Raw genomic sequence first — 17,030 nt, 5'->3', positions numbered from 1 at the left:
GAGAGGGGTGCTGTGCTGTGAGGAGAGATGGGTGTTGTGCTGTGAGGGGAGAGGGGTGCTGTGCTGTGAGGGGAGAGGGGTGCTGTGCTGTGAGGGGAGAGGGGTGCTGTGCTGTTAGGGGAGAGGGGTGCTGTGAGGGGAGATGGGTGTTGTGCTGTGTGGGGAGAAGGGTGCTGTGCTGTGAGGGGTGCTGTGAGGGGAGAGGGGTGTTGTAGTGTGAGGGGAGAGGGGTGCTGTGCTGTGAGGGGAGAGCGGTGTTGTGCTGTGAGGGGAAGGGGGTGCTGTGCTGTGAGGGGAGAAGGGTTCTGTGCTGTGAGGGGAGAAGGGTTCTGTGCTGTGAGGGGTGCTGTGAGGGGAGAGGGGTGTTGTAGTGTGAGGGGAGACGGATGCTGTGCTGTGAGGGGAGAGCGGTGTTGTGCTGTTAGGGGAAGGGAGTGCTGTGCTGTGAGAGAAGGGTTTTGTGCTGTGCTGTAAGGGGTGCTGTGAGGGGCGACGGGTGCTGTGCAGTGAGGTGAGAAGAGTGTTGTGCTGTGAGGGGAGAGGGGTGCTGTGCTGTGAGGGGAGAAGGGTGCTGTGAGGGGTGCTGTGCTGTCAGGGGAAAGGGGTGATGTGCTGTGAGGGGATAGTGTTGTTGTGCTGTGAGGTGAAAGGGGTGCTGTGCAGTGAGGGGAGAAGGGTGTTGTGTTGTGAGGGGAGAGGGGTGATGTGCTGTGAGGGGAGAAGGGTGCTGTGAGGGGTGCTGTGCTGTCAGGGGAAAGGGGTGATGTGCTGTGAGGGGATAGTGTTGTTGTGCTGTGAGGAGAGAGGGGTGATGTGCTGTGAGGGGAGAAGGGTGCTGAATGTGCCATACAGAATGCATTCTGAGGTGGGGGTATAAAGCATAGTTGCCGACATTCTGGCTGCTCTCTGCGGGAGAGAGCAGCCAGGTCGGCACAGCAAGGGGGCAGGGGAGGGCTGGATGTGGTGAGGAGGTGGTCCGGAGGCGGGACGGGACGGGGGGGGTCTCGCTGACGCCGCTTTAAGCCACGCCCCCGCTCTGTAATGCCGCGATCTCCTGCATTACACTGCAGGGGGCGTGGCTATGATGACGCGATTCTGCAAGAATCGCGTCATCAACTGCCCGGACCGCCCACTTTACACACAAAGTGGGCGGACGGGCAGGGGGACCCCCGATTCCGGGAGACTTGCCTGCTCTTCCGTGGGGCCGGGAGGGACACCCGATTTTCGGGAGCCTCCCGGCCATTCCGGGAGAGTAGGCAAGTATGGTATAAAGGCCTTTCCCATAAACAACATGTCCCTATTTTCTTTAGTTACAGTTTAATACCAATGGCCCTTACCACATTACCTTCTGTATTGCACTGATGGCCTCTCCCGCTGCTTCTGTAAGATTCTGTAGCTGTATAGTTTGTGCGTTTAGCACGTGTTTCTTTAACAATTAAATAAAAATCATAAACCAATTAGTTATTTTTGCTGTCTGCATAGAGGTGGTCATTCAGGCCCGATCGCACGCTGCATTTTTCGCAGCCATGCGATCGGGTCTGAACTGCACATGCGTGTGACCCGCAATGCGCAGGTGCATCGGCCGCCATCGCCGGCCGTCACCTGGCAGCAATGGATCTTACGAAGAAAGCGATCGCACCGGCGACTGCAAGACGATTGACAGACAGAAGGCGTTCGTTGGTGGCAACTCACCGTTTTCTGGGAGTGTCTGGAAAAACGAAGGCGGGCCCAACCGTTTCCTTGGGGGAGGGGTTCCAGACGTCAGCAACATCCCTGGTAGTCGCAGCGGCTGAGTAAATCCTGGGCTGTGCAGAAACTGCACAAACTTTTGTTTGTGCAGCTCTCTGCACAGCCGATCGCACCCCTGCACAGCGATTACCCCCTCCCCCTGTAGGCGGTGATTACCTGGTCGCAGCAGTGAAAAAAACAGCCTGCGTGCGAACAGATCTGAATTAGGCCCATAAATACTAAACTTGGCGGTGAGATTATCTGATAGGGGGCACAGCCAAAATCTTCCCTAGGGCATCAAATTGGTTAGGGATAGTTCTTTTATATAACATTGTTATATTTTGTGTTGACTTTTTCAATAAAGTTTGAGATAAAAAAAAAATTGGTTAGGGTCGGCTCTGACTACAGCCTAATGCATTAGTGTAGCCACATGTTCTGTTTATAGAAATGTAGACAGGATGGCAGCTCTCACCTTCCAGACAGAGATTAAAAATAATTGTCTATCTGCATTCTATGCCAGTTCTCGGAAATAAAGGTGGCATAGGTACTGACAGGAAGTCTAATAAGTAATAACTCCTTATTCTGGTCACTTTGTACAGAATTCATTCTCACACACTATCCAGAATCCTGCATCTGCGACGGCGTGATCAGGTGAGTGATCTGCCCTGCAATTATTACTAATTATGCTCTGCTCTGTATATCACCGTCTCCTACCTCAGCCATTTTCCTGTAGACCATCCTCCTGGCTAGCAGTTGATTTACAGACGGACACAATACCGACAGTCAGAATCCCGACAGCCATTGACCGACGGTCAAAATACTGACATTCATTATGCCAGCGTGTTCAAAATGCCGACTTGAGGGTATATTTACTAAAAATCAGAGTTTGTCCGATTTTTTTTTTTTTTTTTCTAAGTGGCAACACGGGAATTTACCAAGCACAAATCTCTGCAGTGTTTGGGCAATTCGTAATGGTTTTGTCGGCAAAGTTCAGAAATACGAATGAATAGACCATCAGTCAAACGCGGCTGTTTGTTTATACAACACGGGAATTTACTATTCATTCGTATTTGGGTGTTAGTCTCTGAATGCTCAATTGCGGGTGTATTTTTTTACGCTTCGTTAAAAAAAGCAGAAAAAAATAGACCTGCTTTTTCCAGGCGGGTTTGGATAATCATGCACGGATCAGTGAAATCTGTGCATGGTTATCTATGGGAAAGGGTCTGTTTAGTGAAAAAATTGGAAAAAAAAATTGCGTCTCCTAAGCATAACCAGCCTCTCGGGCTCTTTGAGCCGGTCCTGGTTGTAAAAATACAGGGAAAAATATAACTGGGGTTCCCCTATATTTAAACAACCAGCACCAGGCTCTACGCCTGGTCCTGGTGCAAAAAATATGGGGGACAAAAAACGTAGGGGTCCCCCGTATTTTTTACACCCGCACCGGGCTCCACTAGTCAGAGAGATAATGCTACAGCTGGGGGACACTGTTATATTGGTCCTTGCGGCCCTGGCATTAAATCACCCTGGAGGAATGGGGACCCCTTAAATCAAGTGGTCCCCCCCTCCGGCCACCCAAGGACCAGGGGTGAAGCCCAAGGCTGTCCCCCCATATGTGGGCGGTGGATGGGAGGCTGATAGCCTTTTGTTTAAAAAAAGAATATTGTTTTTTGTAGCAGAACTACAAGTCCCAGCAAGCCTCCCCCGCAAGCTGGTACTTGGAGAACCACAAGTACCAGCATGCGGGGGTAAACGGGCCCGCTGGTACCTGTCGTTCTACTACAAAAAAAATGCCCAAATAAAAACAAGACACACACACCGTGAAAGTATAACTTTAATGTACATACATGCACACTTACATACATACTTACCTATGTTGACACAAAGCACCCGGTCCCCTTGTCCAGTATAATCCAGGGGTACCTGTAAATAAAATGATACTTACTTACTGTGTAGATCTGTCCTCTTCTTAAAAGTTATAATCCACGTACTTGGCAAAATAAAAAAAACAAAAAACCCGGTCCACGAACTTAAAGGGGTCCCATGTTTACACATGGAACCCCTTTCCCCGACTGGCGGGCCCCCCTGTGACTCCTGTCAAAGAGGGTCCCTTCAGCTAATCAGGGAGCGCCATGTCATGGCACTCTCCTGATTGGCTGTGCGCTCCTGCACGAAGAAGCGCAGCGTGCGATTGGGTCGGAATGACCCCATAGTTTTGCCCACTTGCTAAAAAATTTGCTGCTGCGATCAGATCCGAATTAGGCCCTCTGTCGGCATTTTGAGCATGTCGGTATAACGAATGTTGGTATTTTGACAGTGTTGGTATTTTGTCTGTAGCTCAAAGGCTGTTGGGATTATGACCGTCGGTATTGTGTCCATCTGTAAATCATACTGAACCCCATCCTCAGTAAGATGACCCAGGGATGGTCTGAGACAAATCTTAAAGTCCATAGGGAATATTTTGTTTCATGAAAAACCTTTTCTGCAGATGTGTGGAATCAGAGGAATACATTCTATACCAAAATTTCCCAGCTCCCAGGTGTTCCTCTGCTTCCACCATCCGCTCATAATGACATATAAATGTAATCAATATAACTAGTATTGTGTACATAACCTGTCACATACAGTGGAATATTAAAAATGACGGAATAAATAATAGTGATATAATACAAAGGGAAATGGTTTGTAAGGTACAAGTGACTCTTCACTGGTGCCAAAGGATAATGCAGTTATTAATGTTCAACAGTGGATAGATATACGTTCTGTAGCGTGGTAGCTAAACAGTCCACGTAGCAGTGGTAGATGGCTTCCAGTATATTGCTTATCCTACAGGAGTGCCGCGTCCCACATCTCCTGTGTTATAAGTCTTACCCCATTCCCATGTCTCGGTGGATTCAGACGCCGGCGGTCAAAATCCCGACAGCTGCATCCCAACCATCAGAATCCCGACAGCCCCCAGAATGTACCCTAACCCTCCCCTGAATCCTACCCTAACCCACCCCAGTGGTGCATAACCCTAACCCTCTCTGGTGGTACCTAACCCTATCCCTCCCTTCCACGCTGCCTAAACCTAACCGTCCCCAATTGCTCTAATGTGTATCTTCGTGTCAGCAGCTCCGTCACTCATGCAGATCCTCTGTTAGCCCAAGGAGGACATACAGAAACATAGAATGTGATGGCAGATAAGAACCACTTGGCCCATCTAGTCTGACCCTTTTTTACCATATTTTTACCCCAAACCTTATTTGATCCTCATGTCTTTGTAAGGAGATCCTTATGTCTATCCCAAGCATGTTTAAATTTCTCTACTGTCTTAGCCTCTACCACCTCTAATGGGAGCCTATTCCACTTGTCCACTATACCCTTTCTGTGAACTAATGTTTCCTCAAATTTCCCCTGAACCTCCCCCCCCCCCCCCCCCCCTCCGGTCTCAGTGCATGTCCTCATGTTCTAATACTCTTCCCCCCTGGACTGGATATATGTGAAAGTTTCTATTATGTCCCCCCTTTTTCTTCTCTGCTTCAAACTATACATATTGAGATTTTTTTAGTCTTTCTGGGTATGTTTTGTGATGTAGGCCATGCACCATTTTAGTTGCCCTTCTATGTAGTCTCTAATGTATAATATACTTTTAAAAGACATGGCCTCCAGAATTGAACACAATATTCTAGATGAGGCCGCACCAATGACCTCTACAGTGGCATTATTACTTCTTTCTTTCTGCTGCTGATTCCTCTCCCAGTGCCCCAAGCATCTGACTAGCCTTCCTCATTGCCTTGTTACATTGCTTACCTGCCATTATGTCACCTGAAATAGTGACTCCTAGATCCCTTTCCTCCTCAGTAGTTTCCAGTATAGTGCCATTAATACTATATTTACCCTTTGGATTTTTGAGACCCAAGTGCATGATTTTTCATTTTTTGGTATTAAGCTGTAATTGCCACACTCTTGTGCAGTGGTGGATTCTACCTATGGTCTACAGGACTGCAGCTCCCCAGGTAAAATCCGCCACCTAAACTCAGTGAGCCAGATGCAGTCCGTGAGACTGCATTGGCTTCATTGTGACTGGCAGTGACATCCTATTGGAAGTCCTACCTGCCAGTCACCAGCAGGACAGGCAGTCCCATTGGGAGGTGTTACCTCCCTCCGGGACTGCCAAAGCGGGCTGCGATTGGCAGAGTGCTGACTTCCTGAAGGAAGCCACTCCCTGCCTAGCCAGCTTCTAAGGACTGCAGCTGATGCAGTTCATAGAACCTGGTGTTTGCGTGTCACGATCCTGACTGTTGTTCTCATATTTGGTGACTTACCTCTGCCATCTGTCCTGGATCCTGTGTCTCTTTGCTCTCTGGGATAAACAGCTGTCAGTACCATGAGTTTCCTGAGTGTAGACTTAACGAGCTCCACCTTTGGTGATTAATCTTCTGTGTGAATCTGAATTCAGCAATCTGAAGTTTAGGCCTAAAAGTCAGCATCTTCTGTTCATTTGCAGAAGTTCAGGCCTCACTCCACATCAGTGCCTAGTCTAGAGAACTCACGTGACAGTGACTGTTCACCTGACCCAGAGCTGTCCAATCCTGTGCCAGCCTGAGACTCTCTGAATCACCTGACACTGCTCACCAATCACCAAGGACCAGGAAGTATAAGTCAGGAGACTTGAGTTTGAGACTCTGCCAGTTCCTTGTGTCACACACAGCTCTGTGTGAGCTTTGAAGCTGAGCTCCCTAAAGGTAACACTTGTACTTCGGTTCCTGTAAAACTCTGCTCTTTTGCTACCCAGTCTGGATTACAGTTGTGTTACCATTGATATCCAGTATTTTTACAGTCCCATCTTAAAGACACAGCTGCAGTATTCTACAGTCTCATCTTAAAGCCACAGCTGCAGTATTCTTCAGTCTCATCTTAAAGCCACAGCTGCAGTATTCTACAGTCTCATCTTAAAGCCACAGCTGCATTATTCTTCAGTCTCATCTTAAAGCCACCGCTGCAGTATTCTACAGTCTCATCTTAAAGTCACAGCTGCATTATTCTTCAGTCTCATCTTAAAGCCACAGCTGCAGTATTCTGCAGTCTCATCTTAAAGTCAAAGCTGCAGTATTCTACAGTCTCCTCTTAAAGCCACAGCTGCAGTGTTCTTCAGCCTTGTCTTAAAGTCACAGCCACAGTCATCATTTTACTTTCAGTTGCGTTTCCAGTTATATCCGGTACCAGCCCAGATTACAGTTGCGTTCCAGTATATCGGTACAACAGCCCGATTCACAGTACGGTTCCCGGTCTCACTGGTAACCAGCCTGGTTCTCAGTCTCAACAGTAACCAGTCCGGTTCCTAATCTCGCCAGTAACCAGCCCAGTTCTGCGCAACTCCAGAGAACCTATTTCATAGCAACCTTGAGTACACAAGCACCCTCTCCTGTGACAGTATATCCAGTTCAATCTTACCAATACATTCACCATCCTGCTATCAACACCAAGTCCCTGGTGATCCAGTGGTCAGGATACGGCTCCCTCTGCCAAAGCCCGGGTTCGATCTCCGGTCAGGGATTGCTCCTTCTTCTCACTGATTCCTACAGACCAGCCTAATATACACATAGTCCTCCCGTCGCACGCACAGACTTCCCTAACACCGGGTTCACAAAAACCACGGCCATGACAGTAGGAACTGGCCCCATGGATTCGGCTGAAGGTGTTTGTCTGATGCGAGACCTCCTAAGCAATATTGCAGGATGCTTGGAGGGTTTGGAGTCGACTCAGCATCAATTGGCACAGTGTCTGCAGCAAAACTTATTCTCCAGAGATTCTTGGACTCTCTGTACTCAGACTCCTGACCAACTGCGGATTCTCTACCAGATGTTATAACAGTTACAAGAACTTTTGACCAGTATTCTTTCTGTGATGCCTGAACTCCTCAGGAATACCACCAACGTTGTTTATCCTGTTTTGTTCCATCCAGTTTCTAAAGTCTCTTCTCCTGTGCATGGGTGCTACCCATGGCCTAAGCGCTCTGAAGATGAATGTCAGCGGCGTAGGGAGCTACACCTCTGTCTGTACTGTGGAAATTCCAGTCATTTTGTTAAGGATTGCATTCTTTGCAAGCCAGGAAATGGTGACAAATCTCAGTATCATAGCACTCATGTCTACCAGTCATCCACAGTAGCCGATCCTGCTACTTCTGACGGGGGTGTCAAGAAGGCTACTCTAAAAGAGACTCAAATTTATGACTGGAGTCCTGTGATTAAAAGACCCTATCCCAAGTTGGGTGTCCAGAAAAGAATGTTTAAGCCATTTAAAGTCACAGAGGAGTCCATGTCTTCAGCCCAAGGAGGGGCGTCCATGCCTTCAGCCCAAAGAGGAGCATCCGTGCCTTCAGTCCAAGGAGGGGCGTCTGTGCCTTCAGACCAAGGAGGGGCATCCGTGCCTTCAGCCCAAGGAGGGGCATCCGTGCCTTCAGCCCAAGGAGGGGCATCCGTGCCTTCAGCCCAAGGAGGGGCATCCATGCCTTCAGCCCAAGGAGGGGCATCCATGCCTTCAGCCCAAAGAGGAGCATCCGTGCCTTCAGTCCAAGGAGGGGCGTCTGTGCCTTCAGACCAAGGAGGGGCATCCGTGCCTTCAGCCCAAGGAGGGGCATCCGTGCCTTCAGCCCAAGGAGGGGCATCCGTGCCTTCAGCCCAAGGAGGGGCATCCATGCCTTCAGCCCAAGGAGGGGCATCCATGCCTTCAGCCCAAGGAGGGGCGTCCGTGCCTTCAGCCCAAGGAGGGGTATCCGTGCCTTCAGCGCAAGGAGGGGCATCCGTGCCTTCATCCCAAGGAGGTGCGTCTGTGCCTTCAGCCCAAGGAGGGGCGTCCCTGCCTTCAGCCCAAGGAGGGGCGTCCATGCCTTCAGCCCAAGGAGGGGCGTCCATGCCTTCAGCCCAAGGAGGGGCGTCCATGCCTTCAGCCCAAGGAGGGACGTCTGTTTCTTCAGCCCAAAGAGGGGCGTCTGTGTCTTCAGCCCAAAGAGGGGCGTCCGTGTCTTCAGCCCAAAGAGGGGCATCCATGCCTTCAGCTCTAAGAGGGGCATCCAAGCCTTCAGCCCAAGGAGGGACATCCGTGCCTTCAGCCCAAGAAGGGGCATCCGTACCTTCATCCCAAGGAGGGGCATCCATGTCTTCAGCCCAAGGAGGGGCATCCGTGTCTTCAGCCCAAGGAGGGATGTCCGTGCCTTCAGCCCAAAGAGGGGCATCTGTCTTCATCCCCAAGAGGGGGTTCAGAGCATCCAGCCCCAGGAGGGTGTTCAGAGCATCCAGCCCCAGCAGGGGGTTCAGAGCGTCCAGCCCAAGGAGCGGGTTTAGAGCACCCAGCCCCAGGAGGGGGTTCAGAGTGTCCAGCCCCAGGATTGGGTCCCAGGTGTCCAGCTGCAGGAGGGGGTTCCGAGTGTTCAGGCAAAGGAGGGTTATCCAATGTTCAAGCTCTAGTAGGGGCATATGAGTCTTCTACTCAAAAAGGAGTATCTGATCTGTCAACCCCAGGAGGGTTGCTGGAAATCACCTTGAGAGAGGTGTCTGATTCGTCAACCCCAGGAGGGGTCACCACAGTTTCAGCCCCAAGGGAAGTATCCAGAGTCAAGTTTCCAGTTGGGAATCTTTGTGCTACAGATGCAGTTATGAACTCCTGATTGCCGTCTCCTAAGAGCGCCACCATGTTGGCATCCAGCATGGTTCAGGTCCAGGATGGGCCATCTGAACACTTGGATTCTACTCACTCCGGTTCCAGCCGGAATCCGTCTCCTCTGGTTGCAGCCGGTCAAGCAATACTCCAGGCCCAGCCTGGTCAGTCCGTCCCAGTTCCAGCTGGTCCAGCAATTTTCCAGGCTCCGCCTAGTCAGCCCGTCCCGGTTCCAGACGGTCCAGCAATACTCCAGGACCAGCCTGGTCAGTCTCCTTTGGTTCCAGCCAATTCAAGTATCCTCGGATCCAATCCAGTCCTACTCGTCCAGCCAAAGATTTCTCAAGTTTCAGTCAGTTCAAGCTCATCTGGACTCAAACTGATGCCAAGCATTGGTTCGAGTAAAGAACTTTTGTCAGTCCCAGTAAAGGACTTCCACCATCTAGTTCTAAAATTAGACTTCGGTCTGTCTCTGATTCTGTTTTCCCGTCTTCCAGCATTAAGTCCACACCTTTTGCAGGGAACTCTAATACCTCTTCTCATCAATGTCAGAATAATTCTGCTGTAGCCGCTAAAAAAAAAAAAATCCCAAGGCTGTTCACTTAAAGTCAGAACATCCTACAGAGCTGGATACCGATCAGAGTACAGTTTTCTCAGCTTTGTCCCTAAGCATTTCTGAGCAATCTATTGTTCCATCTGCTGATTTGGTTAAAGGACGTCAGCCTAATATTGCTGAGAAGGTTACTGATGTTGCTTCCTCTGTCCATCCCCCAGAGTCATTTACCTCAGTCGCAGACGCAAGTGTCGCAGCGCCAGGTAGAATTACTAGTGCCTCTGTCCTGGAGGACATTTCAAGTGATTTCTCAGTTGAGGATTTCAGCCAGACAACTTCAGAAAGGATATTTCTTCATCAGTCTGATGTCCCTCAAACTATCTTCAATCCAGCTTCTGAGGGTGCGTCATCAGTTTCAGACTCTAAGCTTTCATCCACTGCTTTAGCACCTATTTTATTTGATGGAGATTTATTGCAATATGCCACTCTAGTTGATCGATTTCTCTCTCTGATAGACTCGGATCCTTTGGGTGCAGTAACGCCTTCCAACATTACTCGACATCTGTTCCTGGCATTCAGAGGAAGCTTTGGAGTGGGCTAACATGCTTTTTGAGAGTAATGATCCTGTGTTTCATGATTCACAGACTTTTAGTAAAGTTGTGGTTAAAGAATTTAGCCCTAAACCTTTGGAATCTGACCCGGTTAAAAAATCATGCCAAAAAGGGAATTCACGTGCTTCTTCATTCGACCTGCAACAGTCTGATGCAGAAGGAAGTTTGTCCTGTCCTTCCAAGGATCTGACCATTAAAATTGGTCATATAGGAGTCTCTCCTAGCCCAATACTAAGTTCTCCGCCAAATAATTTAAAACTCCAGTGCACTTCTTTGTCATCTTCATACTGTGTATCTAAGGGAGATTTGTATTTTCCATTAGACTTGGACTCAGATTCTGAATTTGATCCAGTTCATGATGCTTCTCCATCCCTGGGAGGTCCAGTGTTTTCTTAGGAAGTTTTTTCTTTACAGGAAATTACACTTTCCCTGGTTAAATCCAGATGTTCCCATAAGAAGAAGAGGCATCAACGAAGGTTCTAAGTTCTTCTGTTCCTATAAGTGTCAAGATGGGTGTTCGGAGTCCACCCTTGAAGAGGGGGGTACTGTCACGATCCTGACTATAGTTCTCATATTTGGTTACTTACCCCTGTCATCTGTCCTGGATGCTGTGTCTCTTTGCTCACTGGGATAAACAGCTTGTCAGTACCATGAGTTTCCTGAGTGCAGAGTTAATGAGCTCCACCTGTGGTGATTAATCTTCTGTGTGAATCTGAATTCAGCAATCTGAAGTTTAGGCCTAAAAGTCAGCATCCTCTGTTGGTTTGCAGAAGTTCAGGCTACAGTGTTCTTTTGGCCTGCTAGGCCTCACTCCACATCAGTGCCTAGTCTAGAGTACTCACGTGACAGTGACTGTTCGCCTGACCCAGAGCTGTCCAATCCTGTGCCAGCCTGAGACTCTCTGAATCACCTGACACTGCTCACCAATCACCAAGGACCAGGAAGTATAAGTCAGGAGACTTGAGTTGGAGACTTTGCCAGTTCCTTGTGTCACACGCAGCTCTGTGTGAGCTTTGAAGCTGAGCTCCCTAAAGGTAACACTTGTACTTCGGTTCCTGTAAAACTCTGCTCTTTTGCTACCCAGTCTGGATTACAGCTGTGTTACCATTGATATCCAGTATTTCTACAGTCCCATCTTAAAGACACAGTGGCAGTATTCTTCAGTCTCGTCTTAAAGCCACAGCCGCAGTGTTCTCCAGCCTTTTTTTAAAGTCACAGCCACAGTCATCGTTCTACTTTCAGTTGCGTTTCCAGTTATATCCGGTACCAACCCGGATTACAGTTGCGTTCCAGTGTACCGGTACAACAGCCCAGTTCACAGTGCGGTTCCCAGTCTCACCGGTAATCAGCCCGGTTCTCAGTTTCACCAGAAACCAGTCCGGTTCTCAATCTCGCCATTAACCAGCCCAGTTCTGCGCAACTCCAGAGAACCTATTTCATAGTAACCTTGAGTACACAAGCACCCACTCCTGTGACAGTATATCCAGTTCAATCTCACCAATACATTTACCATCCTGCTATCAACACCAAGTCCCTGGTGATCCAGTGGTCAGGATATGGCTTCCTCTGCCGAGGCCCGGGTTCGATCTTCGGTCAGGGATTGCTCCTTCTTCTCACTGATTCCTACAGACCAGCTTAATATATACATAGTCCTCCAGTCCAGAGCCGTAACTAGACATTTTAGTGCTGTGTGCAAGAAACAGCATTGGCGCTCCCCCCCCATATAGAAAATAGGACCACTGCACGTCGTTGCCACAAAATAGTACCAATTCATATTACGCTGTACAGAAGTCTCTATTATTCAAATTACGCCGCACAGTAGTGCCACTTTCACACACTACAACAGGTAGAACCCCTGTCACACATTACACCAGGTAGAGCACCTGTCATACATTATGCCAGGAAGAGTCCCCTTTCACACAGTACAGCAGGAAGAATCCCCTTTTGCACAGTACGACAGGCAGAGTCCCCTTTTTTTTACACATTAGGCAGACAGAGTTCCCCTTTTTACACATTACAGCAGGAGAGTCCCCTTTTTTACACATTGCAGCAGTAGGGTCCCCCTTGTTTAAGCATTACAGCAGGAGAGTCCCCCTTTTTTAAACATTAAGCAGGCAGAGTCCCCCTTTTTTCACATTAGGCATCAGAGACACCCTTTTGACACATTAGGCAGGGGTAGAGAGAGAGAGTGAGAAGGGGGAGAAGGAGAGAGAGGGGGAGGGAGAGAGAGAGACTTGCATGCCGTTGAAGGAGTCGCCACTTTTCCGGTGAGCCCACAGCATGGGGGGAGTCAGCGCTCCTAGAGTCCGATGCCGTGAGACCACAGCACGGGTCCTGACACAGCGGGGAAGTCCTGACACAGCGGGGAAGACCAGTATGGAGACCACAAGCTGCAGCAGCCGGCAGTCTATGTCGCACGCTGACAAGGTTGCCGGGCGCTGCAGCTGGTCGGCTGCACGCTGGTCTCCCTTGTGCGGCGCGGCCCTACGTGGCATGTGTGTGCTAGCGGATGTGTCCACAGTGCAGATGCGCTGCGGGCAATGCACCACTGGCACACACCTAGTTACGGCTCTGTAGTAACATCTGTAAGTCACCTTACACCGTACAGTGTTACCCCTTAAACACGTTACGCCACAGTACAGCTCCTTATACACGTTACGACAGGTAGAGGGGGGAGAGAGCAAAAGTGTGTGTGTGTGTGTGTGTGTGTGTGTGTGTGTGTGTGTGTGTGTGTGTGTGTGTGGAAAGAGTGAGTGTGTAAGTGTAAAGAGAGAAAGAGTGAATATGTGTTGAGTCTCCCTTCCCCTAATCAGAAATGGAGTAACTGTTCCTCTACTTACATAACTTGAGCCAACCCATCTGCAGTGCGTTCAATTGCTGGCTTCTGTTCAACGGAAGTCCCTCTCCATACAGTACAGTACAAGATGGTAGGCAGGAGGGAAGAAGGTGGGGGGGAGAGGAGCGCACGAGAAGCGCACTCTGTCTGCTGCTATGAACTACACAGCGCAGCAGACAGACATGGGTAGGGGGCACGAGGGGAGTGAGTGGTCGGGTCTTCGGGCAGACACTGACAGGAGCGGAGCTGTGGCCGGAGAGGGGGAGACAGGATGGGCGGAGCATACGGGTGAACAGCTGCAGCGCTGCCCGGCTTGGTATGTAATATACACAGTAGGTAATGGTGCAAGCAGCTGGGCGCACTTCACCATGGGCAGCGCTGCAGCTAGCGCCGGTGACTGTGGAGCTGCCTGTCAGGTTAGGAGTAAATAGTGCGGTGCGGCCCTGTGGGTTCAGCCAGCGGTCCTGTGCCCACAGTGAATTTGTGCTGTGTGCCAGGCACCGCTGGCCCATAGGTAGTTACAGCCCTGCTCCAGTCGCCCACACAGACTTCACTAACACCCGGTTCACAAAAACCACGGCCATGACATTGCGCAAGCGCATTGAAGCCAACGCTTGTGCGCATGTGCTGGGCTGTGTTTGAAAACTGAAAGTAGCTGATTGGCTGGTAATGTATCTCTCTCCGCTGTATCACTCTCCAAAGCTTAGTACATCTGCCATCTCAGAGGTCCCAGTGAGTAACATCAAGTGTGTGGTAATTTTCACATGCACTCAGGTGGTTGTACAGGACCAGGTGGATTGTAAAGTCCTGTGTTGGTTAGAATAGCTGAACATTATTGGTATAATCAAGATGTCTCCATGTGTAGGTTAAAGTTGGCATGTTTCTTCGACGCGTTTCACAGGTAACTTGCCTTCTTCAGTAAACCTTGCGGAAACGCGTGACATCTCCACTTATTCTCTTTAGAAATCTTTCCCTTTATACTTTTCACTTTTACTTATACTTTAAACAGTCCCTCCCTCTCTCTCTCTGTCTTTCTCTCTCTCACTTACTTTGTTTCTTGTATTCCCTAAACTCTCTAGAACTTTCTAGACTTTTCTCTTAATGACATCACTGGTTGCCGTGGCAAAAGCTTTACTGCTCACTGTACGGATATCAACCCTGTTATTTGATTTTCAGCTCAGAAGCATCTCACGATGCTGAACACATCGGGGAATTACACCGGCTGTCAGCCTCAAACAATTAACCCCTTATTCCCCATCATTCTGAGCATCATCATCTTTGTTGGCTTCATGTTCAACTGTATCAGTCTATGGATATTCTGGTTTCGGGTAAAACAATGGAACTCAACTGTGGTTCTCCAGTTCAACTTGGCCATCTCCGATGCCCTCGTCACTCCAGCAGCTCCACTGATCATTGTCTACTTATTGACCGGCCACTGGACCTTCGGAACATTCCTCTGCCAGTGTAAGGTCTTCCTGCTCAGCACTCACACGTATGGAAGTATCTACTTCCTCACATTAATCAGCGCCCATCGATATTTTACTGTTGCTGTTAAAAGAACTGCCTGGACTAAGAAGCCTTTCATCACCAAACTGTGCCTCGCTGTCTGGGGATGTCTTCTTCTACAAGGATTTTCCTTTTTCTTTGTTGTAAAAATGACTGAAGTTCACGGAGTTACAAAGTGTCTCAGTTTTCAGCAAAGTGAACAAGAAGTATTATATTTAGCTGGGAATGTGGTCGTCCTCTTCTTCGGTGCCCTCATTCCTTTCTCCATAATATTGGTCTGCTACAGTCTCCTGAGTCGCTATATTCTCACGGTGAATCCTATGAACACCCTCAGCAAAGTCATGGTGTCCAAATCCATACAGACAATATTCATCTCCTTAATCCTATTTATAATCTGCTACATCCCTGTACATATCACCAGGGCGATGGCCGCTACACTGAAATTATTTTTTCCAGACTTGTGCTCTTTATTGGACAGAGTTGAGGTTGCCTATTATGTCACATGGATTTTGACACAAACAAATTGCTTAATCGATCCCATATTGTACTGTTTTGCCTCAGACAGATTTAGGAACACATTCACCGGTTGGTGCAGATCTCTGTACAGCTGTGGTAACAGTCAGAGATCCTCAACCGACGAAGCTCACGATAACCAAGTAGAGTCAGCTTCATTATTCCATCGCCGTGGTCCTCAACAGACTGTGAGTATGGCAGAGATGAAGATATTAGTGTCACATAGGTGGGAAAAATGATTTTCTATGGAAATAAGCACCATGCAGTAGTGGAGAGGAACATAATTTCCATATGGTGTATCTATCAATATTTACTACTCAATAAAGTCAGTGAGACCTCAAGGTCTACTCAGCAGTGGTCAGTTAGTGTTTATACAGTGCATCCGAAACGTATTCACAGAGCTTTACTTTTTCCACATTTTGTTATGTTACAGCCTTATTCCAAAATGGAATAAATTAATTTTCCCCTCAAAATTCTACACACAATACCCCATAATAACAACAATGTGAAAAAAGTTTTTTTTGAGATTTTTGCAAATTTATTAAAAATAAAAAACTAAGAAATCACATGTACATAAGTATTCACAGCCTTTGTTCAATACTTTGTTGCACCTTTGGCAGCAATTACAGCCTCAAGTCTTTTTGAATATGATGCCATAAGCTTGGCACACCTATCTTTGGGCAGTTTTGCCCATTCCTCTTTGCAGCACCTCTCAAGCTCCTTCAGGTTGGATGGGAAACGTCGGTGCACAGCCATTTTCAGATCTCTCCAGAGATGTTCAATCGGATTAAAGTCTGGGCTCTGGCTGTGCCACTCAAGGACATTCACAGAGTTGTCCTGAAGCCACTCTTTTGATATCTTGTCTGTGTGCTTAGGGTCGTTATCCTGCTGAAAGATGAACCGTTGCTCCAATTCTGAGGTCAAGAGCGCTCTGGAGCAGGTTTTCATCCAGGATGTCTCTGTACATTGCTGCATTCATTTTTCCCTCTATCCTGACTAGTCTCCCAGTTCCTGCCACTGAAAAACATCCCCACAGCATGATGCTGCCACCCCCATGCTTCACTGTAGGGATGGTATTGACCTGGTGATGAGCGATGCCTGGTTTCCTCCAAACATGGCGCCTGGCATTCACGCCAAAGAGTTCAATCTTTGTTCATCAGACCAGAGAATTTTGTTTATCATGGTCTGAGAGTCCTTTAAGTGCATTTTGGCAAACTCCAGGCAGGCTGCCATGTGCTTTTTATTAAGGTGTGGCTTCCGTCTGACCACTCTACCATACAGGCCTGATTGGTGGATTGCTGCCGAGATGGTTGTCCTTTCTCCACAGAGGAATGCTGTAGCTCTGATAGAGTGAGCATCAGGTTCTTGATCACTTTCCTGGCTAGGGCCCTTGTCCCCCGATTGCTCAGTTTAGATGGCCGGCCAGCTCTAGGAAAAGTCCTGGTGATTATGAACTTCTTCCATTTATATGATGATGGAGGCCACTGTGCTCACTGGGACCTTCAAAGCAGCAGATATTTTTCTGTATCCTTCTCCAAATTTGTGCCTCGAGACAATCCTGTCTCGGAGGTCTACAGACAATTAATTTTACTTCATGTTTGGTTTGTGCTCAGACATGCACTGTCAAGTGTGGAACTTTATATAGACA

The 17,030-nt window shown here is 48.5% G+C and overlaps 1 protein-coding gene and 1 long non-coding RNA gene across 2 annotated transcripts in view; one reads left to right on the top strand and one right to left on the bottom strand.

Annotated features, from left to right (window-relative positions):
- LOC134947446 (uncharacterized) overlaps positions 1-17,030 on the bottom strand; it is a 148,200-nt gene that overhangs the window by 15,027 nt on the left and 116,143 nt on the right. The gene's annotated exons all lie outside the window — the stretch shown is intronic.
- Positions 14,557-15,621, top strand: LOC134947999 (P2Y purinoceptor 4-like). The gene has a single exon (XM_063935776.1). The coding sequence runs from the start codon at positions 14,557-14,559 to the stop codon at positions 15,619-15,621; it is 1,065 nt and encodes a 354-aa protein (XP_063791846.1).

The sequence above is a fragment of the Pseudophryne corroboree genome, chromosome 8 (genome assembly GCF_028390025.1).
Source record: "Pseudophryne corroboree isolate aPseCor3 chromosome 8, aPseCor3.hap2, whole genome shotgun sequence".
NCBI lineage: Eukaryota > Metazoa > Chordata > Amphibia > Anura > Myobatrachidae > Pseudophryne > Pseudophryne corroboree.
Note: the sequence above shows the minus strand (reverse complement) of the source record. Positions and strands in the feature narration are given on the sequence as shown.

Excerpts from the sequence above, each read along its gene's own strand:
- LOC134947999 (XM_063935776.1), top strand. The coding sequence starts at position 14,557 with ATGCTGAACACATCGGGGAATTACACCGGCTGTCAGCCTCAAACAATT.